The sequence below is a fragment of the Spermophilus citellus genome (assembly GCF_964194105.1).
Source record: "Spermophilus citellus genome assembly, chromosome: 15".
Lineage (NCBI taxonomy): Eukaryota > Metazoa > Chordata > Mammalia > Rodentia > Sciuridae > Spermophilus > Spermophilus citellus.
In genome coordinates this window covers 20,005,554-20,026,931 of record NC_138195.1, presented here as the reverse complement: position 1 = coordinate 20,026,931, position 21,378 = coordinate 20,005,554, and the positions used below count along the sequence as shown (strand labels likewise).

At 37.7% G+C, this 21,378-nt stretch overlaps 1 protein-coding gene across 2 annotated transcripts in view; it reads right to left on the bottom strand.

The window, feature by feature from the left end:
• The window catches only part of WDFY4 (WDFY family member 4), a 250,451-nt gene that overhangs the window by 98,442 nt on the left and 130,631 nt on the right, over window positions 1-21,378 (bottom strand). For both annotated transcript variants that reach the window (XM_081267492.1, XM_081267493.1), the window contains exon 39: window positions 4,293-4,370. In XM_081267492.1, the coding sequence (XP_081123618.1) occupies window positions 4,293-4,370 (78 nt within the window). The remainder of the gene's footprint in view (window positions 1-4,292; window positions 4,371-21,378) is intronic.

Here is a 21,378-nt window from a genome sequence, read left to right as displayed (position 1 = left end):
TCCAAATCATTGGGTTATCCAGTCTGAGACTCAAATTAGTCTTTCAAGAGCACCCTCTCTACCCCAAATGGTCTTGTTCCTCTCTACTCCATCATTGCAAAACTGGAGGTGCACAGCTGCCTGAATCTTAATCATGGGACACACATTAGCAGCCAGGTATGCAATGGGAAAATTGCTGAGAGATGAGTGATTTCTAAGTTCATGATAGCAAGTTGCATGTGAGCCCAGGACAAAGGATGCTAGATTACTAAATTGCAAAAGCCCTGGGTTCCCACACCTGCAAAGGTGCTCTGAAATGCCCAAGTTTCTGCACAGTATAAGGTTCTCTCTTAGTTCAAACCACAAATGGACCAAATGCCACTCCTGAGACTCACAGGCAGTGATTCTATTATGTAGGAGGTGGCTATGATATTTGACTGAACAGAAACACTTGGGTAACAACACTTAGATTTGCCTTTGGGAAACCATTCTTTTCCTACTTTAAGTCTCTGCTGCACTGGTGGGGCTGACCCCAGCTCCAGCTTCAGGTTTGAATGTTTCACCCAAGTCTGGCTAATCTGTAAAGGGTTGTAGGATAGGCTAATGAGCATCATGCCCTGCACTGGGCATGGTGCCTTCTGGAACCAAGGCAGAGGAAGCAGAGGGGTGAATGCACACACACATGCAGTTCCCCCTACACCCTGAAATATACAAAGAACACCTTTGTGTGGATCAGGAGAAGTGGGCCCTGGGCATGTATAGCCCTATGGGTGTGCAGCTTAGGTTTGAGAGTGACTTGTGTAAATTAGAAAATGGTCTTGTTCCAGGATTTATGGCTTGGTGAGCAGAGCATGAGTTCACAGCAGAACCACTTGCACCTTCATCCATGTGCATGTGTCCTCAAAGTCATCAGCAATATCATACATATGGGTGTGGGTGTGAGTTTACATGAACATGTGTGATGTGTGTGAAAGGAAAGAAGGGAAGGGGGGAAGGGGGGGAGGGGGGGAGGGAGGGAGGGAGGGAGAGGGAGAGGGAGAGAGAGAGAGAGAGAGAGAGAGAGAGAGAGAGAGAATGAATACATGATATTTGGATAACTCTGTTTGAAGACCACTCTTCAATTGCATTCTTCAATAATCTAAAATGTTTGTAAGTGGATGGATCTGGAGAACATCATGCTAAGTGAAATAAGCAAACTTTCAAACTCTCAGAAATCAAGGATCAGATGATTTCTCTCATATGTAAAAGCTAGAGCAAACTGAGGGAAGAAAGGCAAGGGGTGGGGGACCCCATGAAAATAGAAGGGAGATCAGAGGGAGAGACCAGAGGGGGAGCGGGAGGGATGGGAAAAGGGAGAAATTGTGGAATGAAACTGACCAAATTATGTGACACATATGAATACACAACAGTGACTTCCACCTTAATGTGTATCTATAAAGAATCACCTTTAAAAAGGAGAGGAGAACAGGGGGAGGGAGAAGGAAAGGGAAAGAGGAAATCCTGGGAACTGAATGGAGCAAATTAGCTTCCACACATGTAAGATTATGTCAAAAGGAAACCCAATATTACATATAACCATAATGCACAAATAAAAACGTTTTTTTTAAATAACCCAAAGCCAGTTAGAGTTAGTTTCTGATCCTTGCATCTAAAGGAGTTGTGACAAATATTTAATGAGAAGAGAGACTGAACAAGACAGGAAGAGCTCCTGGACCCATAGAGAGCCCTTATGAGAACAAGCAGAACAGCCCCTTACATACTAAGAGAAAGGCCACTTTTCGAGGTGGCTGGCATCTCACAAAGAGCTTCAACATGTAAAGTTTTAGATGGCAATAGCAGGATGAGGCGTTCCTGGGAATTGTGATGAAGCCCTGACATAAGAACAAGATAGTGTAGATGGACCACAGAGAAGTGGATGAAAACAAGTGGGCAAAACAAAGGGAAATCAGTGTAGAGGGAACTATTCCTGCCAGTGTTTCTGGAGTGAGCAGAAATGTGGCAGATCAATTACCAGGAATGTGCTATTTGCTGCTAATATAACGATGCTGGGGTTAACTTCCAGGGCAATGAGCAAAGCCACCTTATCAAGCTGTGGGTTTCCGCCATGTCCAGTGACCTCTCAGAGGAAGGTAAAGTGCCAGGACATAGAAGTTTTACATGGCCATTGATTGACAGCCCCGTGGGCAAGGGTCCCTGAACCTCACTGTCACTAACCTTGTGGGGAGTATCTATTTGGGTGCACTTGGGAGAAGCATCCCTGAATAAATGGAGCAGATTTCACAAGACTGATTTCTGTTCAGAATTTGACTCTTGATTTTTCTGGAAGTGGAGTGAGGTCTGTGGTGGAAAGTGTTCTGCCCCTTACAAAAGTGGGGTGATTGCTCCAGACCCCATTATCTCCAGCAGACAGTGATTATATCTGTATTCTTTTAAACATCAAAACAATGTTTTAAATATTTAAACACTTGGAATGCATCCTCATGGATTAACTCTAAAATGCTGATTTTTCTCAAAAATACTTAATCAACAGTAAAACTATACAAATTTTTCAAGTACTTTCCAAACCCCAGTCAGGCTCCACTAATGAAAATGAGCCAGGCCATCATTCCAGGAGGGTGGATTCCTCCCTTCTGGGATTAGAACCTCTACTGCGGTTCCATCCTCCCTACATGAATCTGCAATTTTGCAAATTCAGCAGAAACACACAAAATATCACTGAATACCTTTCTCCTCACCACACCCAAATCTTCTAGGCTCTCCCAACAGAAATGGTCATGCTCCTGACAAGATGCTGATTTGGAAGTTTAGATATACAACATCCTCTGCCTAGAAACAGTGCAAGTATCATAAGAATGTCCCCAACAAAGGATGAAATTCTAAGCAATTCTTTTTTTTTTCCCCTCAATGGAAACTGATTTGATTAGTCACATTGCTCACCTTAGACAAAATCAGTGAGTCCATATGATGACACATGAATGCATAAGGGTCTGTCCAGGCACAGTTAGCATCCATGAAACCAGCAAGACCCCCTACCATCTATACAGGGTGCAGATAGCAATACTAGAGTAAGGTAGGTGCTCATAGCAAACTTCTAATCCAAACTGAGTCTGAAATATCAACAACTTGTGCAGCTGGAGAAACCAGTCATGCTTGCTGATCCTGAGGACAGTCTTCAAGAGCATGCCTTGTTAACACAAAAGTCATACCTAGATAGGTGTTTAAAATACCCAAACCTGCCCTTATCAGCAGCAACCCATTGCACCTGGGAAAAAAAACAAAATCCCTAACATGGCCCTAGTCCTTCATCGTCCCTGCTTAACCCTGGTCCTCCCAGCTACTTCTAGTTAATCAATGGCATCCAGCTCCTTCCTGCCTCAGGACCTTCACCCATGCTCTCTCCTTAGCTCAAACCACTCTTCCGGCAATATTCCTTCTTCTTCAGATCTCAGTTTAAATGGTCACTTTCTTGGACAAGACCTTTAAACAGAGACACGAGATGGGAGGGAAAGGGAGAGAAAAGGGAAACTGCATGGAAATGAAGGGAGACCCTCATTGCTATACAAAATTACATATAAGAGGTTGTGAGGGGAATGGGAAAATAAACAAGGAGAGAAATGAATTACAGTAGATGGGGTAGAGAGAAGATGGGAGGGGAGGGGAGGGGGGATAGTAGGGGATAGGAAAGGTAGCAGAATACAACAATTACTAATAGGGCATTATGTAAAATTGTGGATGTGTAACCGACGTGATTCTGCAATCTGCATTTGGGGTAAAATTGGGGGTTCATAACCCACTTCAATCTAATGTATGAAATATGATATGTCAAGAGCTTTGTAATGTTGTGAACAACCAATTAAAAAAAAAGACCTTTGAGTTGCCCAAATTAGATTCCTTCCTTGTTATTGTACCTCTGCTTTCCCTGCCAAGTACCCACCATAAGTTATAATAATCTATTGATTTGTGAAGTTATTCAGGGTATATTTCTCCTTTACTATGAATCTGTCTGAGGGTGAGGGAGGCCTGGGCCTGAAATCTTTGTAATGTACTCCTAGTTCCCAGTAGATTCTGAGGCACCTGGGTTCCCAAAACCTATTTATTGAGTGCATAAATGAGTAGATGAGTCTCCTTAGTTGCTGACTTTAGATCTTAAGCCCACTGCATGGGTCGTGTAAGTAGAATGAATCACTGATGACCAATTATTGTCTTATACAATCTAAAACTAAAATCCACCTTTTAATTCTTTTTTTTTTTTTTTTAGACTCAAGGTAGATTGAAGTGCACTCTGTAGAGAAAAGATATGTTCTGGTTTTTACCTGTACATGGTCTTTGTATAAAGATGCATATAGCTCCTGTCCTTTTCTTCTGTAGTTCTCTATACATGACACAAAATCCTGGAGAAAAGAGAAAACAAGCCATAGCTTAATGACACCTATGAGTTTAGGTTTTTGTTTTGGTACCAGGAATTGAACCCAGAGACACTTATCCATTGAGCCACATCTTCAGCCCCCTTTCAAATTTGATTTAGAGAAAGTCTCAACTGAGTTGCTTAGGGCTTGGAAATTAAGGTCCTCCTGTCTCAGCCTCCGGTGATGTTCCTCTTTTAGGCAGCTGCTGATACACAAGAAGTGTAAGGCTGAGAGACTGATAAGATATGTAAGGCCCTAGCAGTCTCAGCCTGGAGAAATCCAAGGGATAAAGACTTTAAGGTAGGATTTCTGATGGGCTACACCTTAAGGATAAAGGAAGACTAGAAATTTACCAGGCTTCACAAGACTGAAACCCACAACCAATTAGCCCAATCCCTGATGGCAGTACAGTGACCTGCCTGCCTCTATTCCAACCACGTGCCAGAAAAAGAGTCCTCTCTGGAGAAGATAACATCACCTAGAGTCTCTAAAACAGAACTTTCATAGAAAATGTTCAGCAGTTAAACATAAAGTTCTAGATGTGCCCATTAAAAAGGACCAACAGAAAAATACAATAAAACATACACACATGTATGTGGGTATAAGAGTTATCAGATGTGGGCCTTAAAATAAAGCAAGTAATATGCTCCAAAAATGCAATATGGTGCGTTTTGCAGGAGATGTGCAATCAATGAAAAATTAAAAAATAAAAAATTTTTTCTGTAAAATGAATTAACGGAAATTAAAAACTCTAGATATGGATTTAAAAGAATGATCACAACTGAACAAAGAATTAATGAACTTCACAAAATAACTTTGCTAAACTGTGAGATAAAAGTATGGAATATATTAAAAACACAAAAACCTACAGGTAACAGACAAAGGAAGTAAATTGTATACGATTTGAAAAAATAAATAAAAATAAAATTACAATTAATATTAGGCACAAATAAAAATTTAGAAAACCAATAATAACTGCTACAATTAGGAAAAATTTAGAAAGATATCTGAATTAAAAAAAACTAACTATATTTTATAAGTTAACAATAAATAATTTTTGAAAGTTGAAAATTATTATCTATTTGTTTGATATTCCAGAATGCCAAACACTTAGAAATAACTTAAACCACCCAATCCAACTTTGTCAGATTGGACAAAATGTAAACAAGACCTAAGTGAATATTTATAAAAAATACTGGTCTACAGGAGATTTTGGATTGAAAGATACAAACAAAGCAAAATGAGAAGTGAAAAAGATGTGTCACGAAAAAACAGTAGCCACAAGAAAACTGAAGAGACTATATTAATAACAGATTTTTAAAAATTCAAGACAAAAAAGAAACCAAAGATTTTTTTTTATAAAGGATACTTCAAGACATTTTACAAGACCATGATACAAAAACCAGGCAAAGCCATCATAGGAGAAGAAAACTACAGACCAGTATTTTTTATAAATATGAATGCAAAAATCACTGACAAAACACTAGCAAACTGATTGCAGCAACATATAAAGATAATGATATAACATGACCATATAGAATTTAATACTAATAAGGCAATAAGGTTGGTTTAACATCTGAAAATAATGTAATGCCCCACACCATTAGAATAAAAATTCATGATTATTTTAATAGATATATAAAATAGGTATATAAATAGATATATAAAAATATTTGACAAAATCTAAAACCCTTTAGAGACCCCCCCCAAAAAAAAGCCATCCAACTAGGAAAAAAGGGTAATTTTCTCAGCCTTATAAATAGTATTTACCAAACCCCACAGATAACATCATATTTAATGCTGAAAGACTGGATGCTTTTCCCCTAACATCAGGAATAAGAGAAGGAAATCCACTCCTACTACTTCTAGTTAGCATTATGCTGAAAGTTCTAAACAGGAAAATTAGGCAGGAAAAAGAAATGAAGGACATTCAAATTGGAAAGTGGAAGTAATCTCTGTTCACAGATGACATGACCCTATATATAAAAAATCCTAAATAATCTAAAAGAATGACTATAACTAATAAATGAATTAAAGTTGCAATATACAAAGTCAAACTGCATAAATCAGTTTTGCTCCTATATAATGCCAATGGAAAACATCCAAAAAGAAAATTAAGAAATCAATTTCATTTACAATCATATCCAAAAGGATAAAATACCTGGTAATAAATATAGCCAAGCTGGTTAAACAACTGTACATTGGAAATTACAAAACATTGCTGAAAGAAATTTTAGAAGCCCTAAAAGAATGGAAAGAGATCTCATGCTCATGAGTAAGAAGATAAATAGTGTTAAAATGTCAGTACTTTTTAAAGCAATCTACAGAATTAAATAAATTCCTATCAAATTTCAGAGATCTTTTATTTCTAAAAATCAAAAAACCAATCAAGTTGTACGGAATTACAAAGGACCCCCAAATAGTCAAGACAATCTTCACAAAGAAGAGTTATGTTCACTCATACTTTTTAGCTTCAAAATTTACTTAAGCAATGGCACTGGCATACAGATAGACATGTAAACCACATGTCTATGGTTGGTGGATACTTGTTTTTACAAGGATATCCAAACAATTCAACAAAGAAGGAACAATCTCTTTAACAAACAATGCTGGAAAACTAGATAGCCACATGCCAAAAAAAAAGAAAGAAAGAAATTAATTCCCTCTTTATGATATACAAAAGTTAACTCAAAATGAAACAAAGATCCAAATGAAAGAGCAAAACTATAAAACTCTTATAAGAAAATTCATGAATAATTCTTCATGATCTCAGTTTTATAAGATTTAGTTTTGACACCAAAAGCACAAGCAACACACACACACATACACACACACACACACACACACACACACACACACTAAATTGAATTTCACCGAAACTAAAAACTTTTTTGCTTTAAAAGATACTATCATCCACATAATTAAAAAAAATTAAAGAATGAAAAAAAACATAATCATGTCCCTAAATAATGATGTTTGGGCCAATGACAGATATATAGCATTTCCATAAGATTATTATACAACTGAAAACTTCCTATCATCTAGTGACATCATAGCCATCATATGTCACAATGTGATGCATGCATTATTTATGTGTGTATGTTGATGCTGGTATAAACAAGCCTACTGCTCTGACAGTCATATTAAGTAATATAAAAGTATATGCATATAATTATGTACCAGATATTATACTTTGTGATGATAATGAACAACTGGTACTGGTTTATGAATTTACCAAACTATACTTTTATTATTATTTTATGTATATTTCTTCTACTTATAAAAAATTAATTTACTATAAAGTATGCCATTAGGCCAGCAGTGTCTTCATACATAGAGTGCTTGACCTATACAATATAGGTTTGTGTAAGTATACTCTGGTGTTCATACAACAATAAAATTGCCTAATGATGGATTTCTCAGAATGAATCCCTGTTATTACATGATGCATGACTGTACTTATAAATCATACATCTGATAAGGGATTTGCTTCAACATTATATAAAGAACTCTTAGATATCAATAATAAAAGTGAAGACTAACCCTATTTTAAAATGGACAAAAAAATCTGAAGTTTTCTGAGAAAGACATCCAAATGGGTAACAAGCATGTGATGTGTTTTAATGTAATCTTGCCCGGTAACAAGCATGTGAAACAATGCTTGGCATTATTTATCATCAGGGAAATGTAAACAATACCCACAAGGAGATCAATGAGCTAACCAACTAAATAGGATGGCTAGAATTAAAACTCCAGATAATAGAAAGTATTAATGAAGACATGGATAAATTGGAGCTCTGTACACTGAAGGTAAGAAAGCAAAATGGTATAGAACTTTAGAAAATGGCCTGATGGTTCTTCAAATAATTAAACATAGAGCTACCATTGACCCAGAAATTTCACTCCTAGATGTGTAACCAAGATAAAAATTATGCCCAAACAAAAATTTGTACACAACTATTTAGAAGTATTATTCATAACATCCCCAAATTATAAACAAAATACCCATCAACTAATGAATGTATGAACAAAAATGTGGTCTATGTATATAATGGACAATTATTTGGCCCAAAAAAAGAAGTTTTGAAACTTGTTACAAGTTGATGAACCTTAAAAACATCATTCAAAATTAAAGAAGTCAGTCTCAAAAGTCCACATATTTTGACTTCATTTATATGAAATATCCATTAAGAGAGAAAGCTATTGTAGTTGCTTAGGCCTGGAGGTATGGGGGATAATAGGGTGATAGTTAAAAAATAGGAAGTCTCTTTTTTAGGTTATAAAAATGTTAAATGTTATAAAATTGACTAAGGTGATGATTATACATATCTGTGTATGTACTATAAGCCACCAAATTATTCATTTAAGTGAATTATGTTTAATAAATCTGCTTAATATACAAATATTTATGACACTGAAAAAAATCCAGAGTCTTATACAAAGATTTATACCAAGAACAGGGAAAATCTCCTGAATAAAAGAAGACAATTAACCGATGCTAACAGTGACATGGCAGAAATGTAAGAATTACTTAACAAATATTTTAAAGCAGCTTTTATTATAAAGATGCTTCAACCACTACTAATTAGAAACATGCCTGAAGCAAATGAAAAAATATAGTGAACATCACTCGAGAAAAAATAAATCTCACCAGAGAAATCAGAACACATAAATAACCAAATACAAACTTTAGAATTAAAAAAATAAAACAACCAAATAGGGGAAAAACCCTCAATGGATAAGCTCAATAGCAGAATATAAGTGACAGAGGGAAGAATCAGTGAACAAGAAAACCGAAAGATAGCAATTAGACATGCTGAGCTACAGAGAGAAAACAGAATGGGAAGAAGCCCAAAGAGCTTTAGGAACCTCTGGAACCACAATAAAAGATCTATTATATGTGCCATCAGAATCCAAGCTAGAAAGACAAAGAGGGTGGTGCTTTAAAACTACTTTAATAAATAACAGCTAAAAACTTTCCAAATTGACAAAAAACATAAACCTACAAGTTCAAAAATAATCCAATTTAAAAATTGATTATTGATTTTTTTCTCCCCCTTTGGTATCAGACATTGAACCTAGGGGCACTAAACCATTGATCCATATACCCAGCCCTTTTGTAAAATTTTGAGCAGGTTCTTCCTAAGTTGCTCAGGAACTAATTAAATTGCTTATGCTGGCTTTGAACTTGTGATCCTTCTGCTTCAGCCTCCTGAGCCATTGGGATTACAGGCATTAGTCACCACGCCTGGCCCTACAGCTAAAATTATATTTAACGTAAAATGATGAATACTTTCCCTCTAAGACTGAAAAGTTGTCTGCTTTCACTGCTCTTGTTCAATACTAGAAGTTATAGGCAGTGCAACAAAGCAAAAAGAAATAAAAACCACGCAGATTGAAAAAAAAGGAATAAAACAGTCTCTATTTTCAGATGCCCTGACTGTTGAATTCCCAAGGTATTTACGAAAACAAAACTCAGCAAGTTATATACTCAAGGTATTTACCAAAATACATAAGGTCATAGGGTACAATATCAGTTTACATATATCAATTATATTTTAAAATATTAGTAATAGATACTAAAATGAAAAAGTACCATTTTTAATTGCCCCCAAATAATAAAATACTTAGAAGTAAGTAAATCTAAAACAACACACACAAGACTGATATGCTTCAAATTATAAAATGAAGATAACAGAAATCAAAGAATATCTAAATAAAGGGCTGAACTAGCTGCCTCTGTCATTGAACATCACTTTTAATTAAAAGAATGGCTAGTGGACAAAATCATAGTTATTAACACTTGAGTGTTTGGCACATATTTTCTTGAAAATGAACTAACCAAACCTGCTCTCTCAAGTAAAACAAGTGACAGCATTTGCGTCTAAAATGTGATAAAATCTGAGCTTTCAAGCAAGTATTAACATTTTGAAAAACTGGCATCTCTCTCTGTGAGCTTGTGTTTCCCAATAAACAGCTAAAATTTTTTTCTAAAAAGATTAGTGGTGACATGAGCATGATTTTTCCATATTGCATCATGAAATGTATCAACTGGGAGATTATGTAACTCAGGGAACAATGTATGTTACACCTATGTTCCAATGCATGTTTCAAAATACTATATGGGTTAAAATATCCATTCCAAAGGCAAATAGTTCAAACAAATTTAATGTCACAGAAGGGAAAAATTTTCACTAATAAGGATTTCAAGTATCTTTTTTTTTTTTGAGAGAAAGAGAGAGAATTTTAATATTTATTTTTAGTTTTCGGAGGACACAACATCATTATTTGTATGTGGTGCTGAGGATCAAACCCAGGCCACACGCATGCCAGGTGAGTACACTACCACTTGAGCCACATCCCCAGCCCCAAATTTTAAGTATCTTTAAGAAATGACTACTTGTTGAGTTTTGGTGTAGTAGCAAAGATAATATATGTAATTTTCAATAAAAGCTATTAAAATACTTCTTCCTTTTCTAACTACATATCTGTGGAAGACATTTTACATATTTCAAACAAGGTGGGTCAGATATATTACAGAAGTTTGAATAAGGAAGCAGAATGAGAATCAATTGGTCTACTACTAAGTCCTACAGTTACTGAAGAGATTTGCAAAAAAATATATAATGCCACTCTTCTCACATTTTTTTGCTTCGAAAATATATTTATTTAAAATGTCTTAATGTTTACATATAATTGGTTTATTATTGTTATGTCAAAATGAATTTTAAAATGCATCATTTTTAAAGTTTTATTTTAATTTCTATTATGATAGATATAAATAGATATAATCTATATAAACAAAACCTGTTTGGTATCCTCACTGATTTTTGAGAGGGCAAAGAGATCCTGAGACCAAAGAGCTTGAGAACTGTTGCTTTATCACTACAAGAATGAGTTACTTAGTGCTTTATGCAATGACATTGAAAAATCTTGCAAACATAACTTACAGTAAAATAAGCCAGATAAAATAGTACATACAATGTTATTTCATTTAAATAAAATTTAAAATGTGGAAAACATATAGTATTAGATGCCAGTGGAAGGTCTACTTTGGGGGCAGAGGGCACTAGTGATTAAAATGGAATATTGGGATAGAGATGCTTCTGGGATGGTATCAATGTGATTTTTTTATTTAATCTAATTGGTGGTCAGATATTACATGGTTAAAATTCTCATTCTGTATATTTGTGACTTGAATACTTTTTCCTCTCTATGCAATGCTTCAATAAAATTAAAAAAGTGTTTATTGGCAAAACTAAAAAATATGAAAACAATATAATTTTTAAAATTCAGTTACTGTTTTGTAATAATGGGAATAGAGTGATTTCTTTTTTTTTGCAAAATTTTTCTTCAATATTACTGTTCCATTGTTCATACACATTTATAAGTAAAGCAATCATTATGAGCATCACAAGTGATATAAAATGCTGAAAAATTTGACTAGTTCTACATCTACAGCAAAAGCCCAGATTTCTTTTGAATATGATGCTTTGGAGACAAGAAACAGGAGTAGAGAACCCCCGTGGGGCAGTTGGACACAAAGCAGCTGCCTTCAAACAGCAAATGTGCTATCTTGCCAAAGAAGGATGGGCTTTGGATGGCCCCAGGAGGTTAAGTGGGCCCAGAGCAGGGAATTTGGGGCAGGCCAGCTTCAGCATGATAATACGGAACACTTCCCTGTTGTTCTAGTGTTGCAGAACCACAACATGGGAGGTAGAAGGCAGAGGAGTCCAGATACCTTGGGTTTTGGCCCTGGGCGCCATGTTACATGCCACTTAATCTTTCTGAAATTTAATTTTTTCAACTATAAAATGAGGTTACTAGTACCTCCTTTGTCTTTTCTGCAGAGATGTTACGAAAGTAGGATGAAGCAGTAGATTGAAAGCAGTTTGTAAAAGCAGTTTGCAAAGTGGCACCCAAAGAGACTATTTGGGTGTGAAGTATTGGAGTCATGAATAAGATCTGTTGCCAAACAATCAACCAACCTATCAACCAACCAAACAAACAAACAAATCTAGATGTCCTCCTCGAAATTAACATTTATGGAAAATGCTATAGGAGTTCAGTTGTAAATCACCTTCACTCTCCAAATGAATACCCTGTCTATAATAGCAGGTTGTTTATACTTTGGCTTGGATACTTCATTTCTGGCTTAAGTTTTACTCTCTGTTGTTAAGTTCAGGAAACATTCATTGAGCACCTAATATTGTTCAGGCACTGGAGTACACAAATGAGCCCCAATGTATGGTTTTATAGGGCTTATGAGAGAAACAGAGAATTGTGAACCAACAAGGCCACCATTGGGCCACAGAATAGGGAAACTTTGCCTGAGTCAGAGTCCAGAGAAGACTCTTTGGATGAAATGTTGTTCTTCCTGAATCTTAAAAGGAAGGTTTTAAGTAGAAGTCTGAACTGGGTTTTTGTTTGTTTGTTTGTTGAGTGTTCACATGATGAAACAGCAATGTAGAAGAGTCAAGTTCAAGGACTATATGGAGAGTCAGGCTGGTAGGATTGGTGACCACATCAGAGGGCAAGAATTATTCTAAAATGTCTGAATGAATAAAATTAAAGAAGCTAAGAAAAAGTAAGAGAGAATACAAAAACAAAAGTAAGTTTGTGAAATAAGAAGATAGCTGGTAGTCTCTAGAAGACAGCTCAAGAGAGCGATCCAAAGTCAATATAAGTTTGTGAGTCATCAGCACTCAGAGAGTAGACAATCCCTGAAAGATATAAAGAACCCTAACGAGAGAAAGTACAGAGAACTCTAGTGAAGTTTAGGCCAGGAGAAGGGTTAGACAGGCTTAAAGAAGATCAGAAGAGAAACATCACAGAGAAGACTTGACAATAGAGATGAGGCCAGAGAATGTTCAGGGGAGTTATCCATAGAAATTGGTCACTGGTAAGTTTTCCAAGAATCATTTCAGAGGAATGATTAGACAACAATAGGCCAGGTATAGGTTTGAAAACCAGAAAATGAGACAGTGAGGGCAGACAGTTCATGACCGAAGGAGAGAAGAAAAGGAGGTGGGAGAAGATTCATAAGCTAAAATAGAAAGGATGAGACGGATTCCAGCTCCACAGGCCCTCCATATTCTCAAGTCCATCCTAGGATTCAACCACTAAAAAAAGTTACGCTGTTGCTTACATGTATTATGCAGTTAGGTCCATGGTTGCTTCTGTATAGAACATGTCCAGACATTTTTTTTGACCATTGTTCTCTAAACAATACAGTATAAGAAGTATTTACATAACACTTATATTGTGTTATTGAAAGTAATCAAGAGATGGTTTGAAGTATACAGAAGGATGTGCACAGGTTATATGCAATGATTACCTATCACTTTATATAAGACACTTGAGCATCTGAGGATTTTGATATCAGTGAGGATCCTGGAATCAATCCAACACAGGTACTGTGGGGTAACTTAAATTAATAGGCTTAGAGAAGCTTGGCATAGAAAGGAAATGGTCAAAGAGCAATGGAACATGCTGGGGCATAAATCAGGAATACAGCACTTGCGTAGCATGTGTGAGGTCCTGGGTTCAATCCCCAATACTGCAAAAGAGAAAAAAATAAAAGACAACAGTAGAATAGAGGAAGGGGATCAAGGGGAAGGAAGGATGGGAGGGCAAGGAGAGGTACCAGGGAATTAAATTGACCAAATTACTCCATGTACATATGTAAATATACTGCAATATGTCCCACTTATATCTGTAATTATCATACACCAATTAAAAATTCCAAAAATAAATAGAAGAGAAGCTAGTAGACTAGAAGGGGACTAGGGGGAGGGAAGAGGGGAGGTAAAGGGAAACTACTAAGGAATGAAATGGAACAAATTATGCGCATGTATGAATATGTCACAACGAACCCCACTATTATGTATAATTATAATGCACTAATAACAACACAGAAAATGAGTGAAAGATCCTCAGGGGTAAGGGAGCAGGGGTGGGAGAAGGGCAAAGGGAGGTTCAGGGGACTGAATTAAAACAAGTTATATTCCGTGCTTTTATAATTATGACAAAATAGATTCTACCTCCATGTATAACTAAAAAGAACCAATAAAAAATAATCTAAAAAAATGTAATGAAAAATGGTCACTGAAGATTCAGTATTCCCAGGATCAGAGAAGAAAGGAGGGGGTCCACAGCACAGGTAAGGTTTGACCTGAGTAATGGAGAAAAGAGGCCTCTCCTGCTTGCTGGCTGGAGGGCTAGGTATCAGGATGAGTGCAGATGCAGGTGAGATTGTTAGTGGTGCCTGGAGAGGGAGGTGGGTCACACCTGATGGCTTCTATTTCCAGGGTGAGTTGGAAAGCAAGGCAGATCAGCTTCCCCTAAGAGCTGAGCAGAGGTTATGAGCAGAATGGCAAATGTTTAGAAAGACTGGAGGGAGAACTGACCAAGGGCACATCAATGGGTTATCTAAGAGTATGGATTATTTAAGAGTATGGATGTGATCCCTTGATCTGTTCTGTCAACATTGTATCTACTCGACTAACATGAACACAGCCATTTTCCAACTGCCCCAAAGGGTTTCCATGTGCATATCACATTTAACCTCTTTTACAAATCTTTGTTGTTATCAGTCCTGTTTTACAGAAGAGGACATTGAGGCCAAGTGAGGAAAAGCGACTTCATGAATACAGGGAGTGGAAGAGGAGTACTTGGACTCTGTCACTGTATGCGTCACCCCTACACAAATTTCCACCCTGTCATCCCCACAATGTTTAACAAACATTATGTCCCACTGGCCTTTGAGTCCTTTTATGCTTGGAAAATTGTGATATTCAGGATGTAGAGAAAGAAGGAGATTTGAGTCAGTTCAAGGGCAGAAGCACATCTGCCTGGAGAGCCGTGAATGTGGCATGTGGGTTGGGGCCAAATTCAGAGAAGAGTTCTGCATAGCTTATTGGAATTAAATAGCCTTTGCTTAGCAACTGCCAGTGCATTAAAGAGTTTGAGAAGCTTTGAAGTAGAACAAAGGGACTCCAAAGGCTGTTTGGAGAATTGAGAGGGAACCAAAGCTGGTGCTTAGGGCCCTGATCTGCCAGTGCCTCCTTAGGGACAGGTGTGGCTTCAGGATACAGGTCTGATCTTGGAATGGGGGTTGGGCACAACCTACCTAGAGGGTCACTTTTAAGTGAGCTGACCACAGATCAATGGTGCCCACCTTTCCCAGGGTCACTCCTGGGGCTGGCAAGCTGCTAGTAATACTCCTGTCCCAGCTTTCCCACAGGAAGCACCCGCTGTCCACTGATGACAGTCATTACACTTGTTTGTTTAAAGCATCATCAGTCCTGTAATCACAGATGCATAGTCTCAAAAAATGAGAAAGGCCAATATCTGAGGGCAGCAGCTCAGATCCCTTTCAGAAACTTGGTGCTAAGATGACAGTTCTGAGTCCAGCCTTAAGGGAATATAAACAATTTGCTAAGCTCCTTTTAAACTCTGCAATGGAACACTCCATGCTCCAGATAGTGGCTGTTCCATAAGCCAGTGTCACTGAGTGACTAGAAGGCACATCCAGTCCCCAGACAATTCACAATGCATTTGTAGCACAGATGAGAAATAAACATTTGCAATTGTAGGCCAATTAGATTTGGGAGAGTTTGTTACTGCAACATAGCTTTTAGAAAGGGTTAGAACAAAATTGCATTAAAACATTTTTCACTGATAGTAATTTATGATGAAGGGGTATAGCTAAGTGGTAGAACATTTATTTAGCATGTGCAAGACTCTCAGTTCACCTCGTAGCACCAGTCTACTACCTCTCCCATAAAAAAAAAAAAAAACACATTCATGAGCAAGAAAAAGAGATGGAGAACGTTTCAGTGAAAGCAAGTGGGTGAGTAGTTAAATATTATGAGCAAAAAATTTGAACAATTTGAGCAACAAGATGAGTAACTTAATGGGCTTAATGGATATAACCCAAATTTTGAAGTAAATATGGTGAGTCCCTACTGATATGCATAAAAGATTGAATAACAAACAAACGGGGGAGAAAAAAACCTTCCTTATAAAAGAATTTCTGATGATAGACTTCACTCCAGGATGTGGGCTTAATTGTTCATCCCCATTCAAAGGTAGGATGAACTTAATGACTTGTATCCAAAGAGTCAAATAAGGAAAGAGGAAAAAAGTAACTTTACAGTCAAGAAATCTGACAGATCCCACCATGTGATGAAGGTTAACGTCACCAGGGATAATGTCACCTAAATCTCACATGCCCCCTGATATGATGCAATGATTAGGGCACTTCACCTGATTGGACTTCTGTCCAAAGCTCCATGACCCCAGGTAAACCATGAGGAAAATGTTACACAAACTGTTTTAGTCAGCTTTTTTTGCTGCTGTGACTAAATGACCCAACCAGCACCACTGTGGAGGAAGAATTTTGAGGGCTCACAGTTTCAGAGGTCTCAATCCACAGACTGCCATCTCTGTTTCTCAGGGCTTCAGGTGAGACAGGAACAAAATGGCAGAAAAGTATGGCAGAGAGAAGCGGCTTATGTGGTGATTAGGAAACAGAGAGAAAGTCCACTTGCCAGATACAAATATATACCCCAAACCATGCCCCGATTCCACCTCCTCCAGCTACATCCTACCACTTCAGTTACTGCTCAATTAATCCCTGCCAGGGATTAAATCACTGATTGGGTTAAAACTTTTACAACCCAATCAGTTCTCCTCTGAACCTTCTTGCTTTGTCTCACATGTGAGCTTTTGGGGACAACTCACATCCAACACATAACACAAACTCAATGGCAAGGTCTTCTTGAAACTATCAAGGTCATGAAAAGACAGAGAAAATCTGAGAGACTGTCATAGAGGAGACTAAGGAGACATAACTAAATGTAGTGTGGTAGCCTGGATTAAATACTGGATTAGTGGTAAAACTAGTGAAATCAAAACAAAGCCTGGACTTTAGTTAATAGTAATGTATCAATGTCTGCATTTTAGCTTTGTTTGATGATCACAGAAGATGTTAACAACAGGGAGAACCAGATAAGGAGAATGCGAAAGTTTTGAACATGAATATGAAAATTATTTCAAAATGGAAAGTACATTTTAAAAAATACAATGGGAATTCTCCCAGTCCTTCATCTTAAGCCCCAGTGTGAATTTGAGATGGGACATGGAAGTCACTATTGTCTCAGATATACACTGTCCTACTGTCTCTTGTAGGTAAAATAGCTCATTGTGCCAAATGCAATTTTTCTGTTTACAGACAAGTATTTTTGGATCAATTTTATCCCCCAAATTACATAAGAGAGTCACTTCATCAGGTACTTAACAAAGAAATAATAATGAACCCCTTAAACTAGTGGACAATTGCCTGGTAAAAAAGGTATTGTGAAAATTTAGGGAAATTTAAAGAGTAATGTTGGCAACTTGGTTTCTATTTTATGAACAGATTTTTAAACTTAACCATGTATAATATATGAGTCTACTTTGGGCAGTCTTCTTTGTAATCTTTCAAAGTTTCTGAATGTTCATTAATGGACAATTCCATAAAGGAAAGCAATGACCATGTTGTTGAGAGTCAGATCCAGACTTCTTTAGCATGTAACTTCCTCTGGCCAAAGACAGGTTCAAGTTAAGCGGGTGACCTCCCATTCATTCAGGCAGAAGTGAGGCTGCCACTGTGGGAGACTTCTGATGGCATGGATTGCAGGCTTTCATTGGTCACAAAGGTCACTCATTGGTAACCTCTCCTCCACTGGTGCAGGATGGAAGGATGGGGAATTTGATGAATAATATCATGTAGTCAAGAGGCAGTGGGCAACAGAGGAAAACAAGCCTGTAATTTTGCCGTTATCATATGAACAGTAATTGTTATTAATGCCCTTGTCTTCCCTGGCATGACTCCCCAGGGCTCCTATGGTAGAGGGTAAACCCTGCAGAGACAGTACTCTGCTTTATATTGACTAATTTCCCTACCAGCCACCCTACAATAAGCTCCCCAGGGACTTATTGTATGATTCCAAGGCTGATAAGAGAAGGCAATGATCACAGTTTGGGAACTTGAAAGAAAGCTCACAGACCTTTGGCACTCCTCCCCTGGGCCAGTTTCTCTGTAGTGGGTTTCTTCCTGTCTGGAGTAAAATACTCCATTTGATCAGGATTAATAAGTACTGACAGGGCCACTGACAATACCCTGAGTCCCATGAAGAACAAGGGTCAGGGACTGACAGTCCTTGCCCCTTAGTGTCCCTGGCACATTTAACCCCATCTGAAATGCAGTCTTTTCCCAGTTGTGAAACACCCAGGAAAGAGATTAGAGTATTACCCTTATCTGAGGGAATACATTCTAAGACCCCCCAGTGGGTGCCTGAAGTCTCTGATGGCACCAAATCCTATAATTTAATTTTTTTTCATCTTAACTAAGCTTTTATCAAGCTCTATGGCCATAACTCATGCAGTTCAAGGTGTGATGGCAAAATTAGCATGTATTTCTTATTTCTTCATGATTTCACAGAAGTTCTTACCACAGATCTTAGTAACTTAAGCACACACATTTTTTCTTTCCTTGTTAAGAACTTCTACCTTTTTGTTTGAAAAAAAGCATTTTAAGGTGTTTCTTTGACATATAGGAATTTCCAGGATCATTATTCTTGAGTGTTGGGAAAATTATTAAATAAAATAAGGGTTACATGAGTACAAATACTCTAGACTATCATGATAGTCTAACTGGTGACTGATCGATGATGCCTGAATTAAAAACAAAACAAAACAAACCTACAACTTACAATGGCTACCTAAGTGACTCATGAGCATGGGTATGCTACACTAATGGATGATTCACATCTTGGAGGGACAGGGTGGGATGGTGCAAAATTTCATCACAATACTTAGAATGGTGTACATTTAAAATTTATAAATTGTTTATTTCTAGAATTTTTCCATTTAACATTTTCAGATCATGAGTAACTGAAACTGCAGAGAGTAAAACTGTGGACAAAGAAGAACTACTGTACCTAAACAGTTTAGGTATTGTGCATCTTCCACTTAAGGCTGACATATCTACCTCTAAATGCAAGTTCTTACTGGAGACCAGGGTTAAGTTAAATAATAGAGGCAATTAATAAAAAAGAAAAAAAATTAAATAAAATGCTGTTTCTTGGAAAATCATGCATAATATCCATATGTATGCCCATAAGATATTAGCAGACTCTTATGAAGAAGGTACACTGTGTGCGGAGTGTCAGAGCAGCCTGAACTCCCACCCAGCTGTGGTTGTGGTCCAGGGGCTCCGGGGGACGTCTGTTTGGATGACTCAGGCCAGGAGACGCTTTTTCTTTGAGCGCCCAGATAATTGCACTTTTCTCTGCTGTGGAGACATAGCCCCTGGATCCTTAATAAATGTCAAGCAATACCAGAGTAATAATCATATTTCCAGCAATAATGACAAACAACTGGGGCTCAGAGTGGGTGAAGAGGGACCAGATCACCACAGTGCAATTCATCTCTTGTTAAATTCACTCACATATTAATTTCTAAGATGAACAGTGGTTTCTAATTTGTCTTTTTTGAACTGTGATGTTTTTATTAAATTCAATCATCATGAGTACACAGAGAATGACTACTTGAAAAAAAAAACCCCACTCTGGTAGGGCTGAGGATGGATGTTTTAAAATTGCAGATAGTCAGCCTTCTTAAGGAAGCCATCCTCCTCTTTGGGTGTCAGGACCTCTGTGTGGCTCAGATGGATTGGGGGTGTCACTAGACTGGCCTTTCCTGAACTTGGTTTCTTCTCTCAGACTGAGAGTCTCTCTCAGATTCTTTCTTGGAAATTATGCTGTAAATTCTTACCTCCCAAGGCTGGGGCCAAAATGTAGTATTACAGGAAGGGGTCCAGAGGAGAGATGGAGGTGAAGACCCACCCTGGGATCTGCAACCCATAGAAACATCTTCCCCCTAATCAGGAGGCATACTGTTAGGGAACGAGCTCATATGTTGAGGTCCTAACCCCTACCACCTCAGAAGGTGACTTGCATTTGGAGATAGGTCCGTTAAGGAGGTGACTGAGCTTAATAGAGGCTATCAGTGCAGGCCCTAATCCAATCTGACTGGGGTCCTTGGAAGAGTAAGAGGCACCAGAGGCATGTAGTGAGAAGAAGCCATGTATGAACCAAGAAGGAATCAAAATGGGCTCCAAAAGACACCAAACCAGTGCTTCTGGCACTTTTTGTCCTCTATCATCCAGAACTGTGAAAACAGAAATGTCTGTTGTTTAAGCTGCCCAGGGGGTGGTATTTTTTTATTTTTTAATGGCAGCCTGAGAGGACTGATAGAGGGCCAGTACCCCTTATCCAAAATGCTTGGGAACAGTGTGTTTCTGATTTTTATTTTTTCAGACTTTAGAGTATTTGCATATACATAATGAGATATCTTGGGGGCTATCTAATGGATACAAACATTAAAATAATTTACATTTTATATATACCTTATCTACATAGCTTGAAGGTAATTTCACATAATTTGACCCATCACAAATCAGATTTGGAATCTTCCACTAATAACATCATGCCAGTGTTCAAAAGGTTTTGAACCTTGGAAAACTTGGAATTGGGATTTTTTGGTTAAGGATGCTCAATGTACAGGTGCTTTCACTCCAAATAATGCCTGGCCCTGAGGCACCTGAATACCACAACAGACATTTCTCAGAGAGTAAACAGAGACTGGAGTTTCCCCAGAAGTTTCCTTTTTTAGCTGGGCACGGTGGCACATGCCTGTAATCCCAGCGACTTGGGAGGCTGAAGCAGGAGGATTGAGAGTTCAAATCCAGCCTCCGTAAAAGTGAATGCTAAGCAACTCAGTGAGACTCTGTCTCTAAATACAACATAGGGCTGCAGATGTGACTCAGTGGTCGAGTGCTCCTGAGTTCAATCCCTGGTACCAAAAAAATAAAAGAAAAAAGAAAAGAAAAGATTCCTTCTTTAGTCTTTAAGGATAGCAACACCCTCGGCCAGGACCTCCAGTC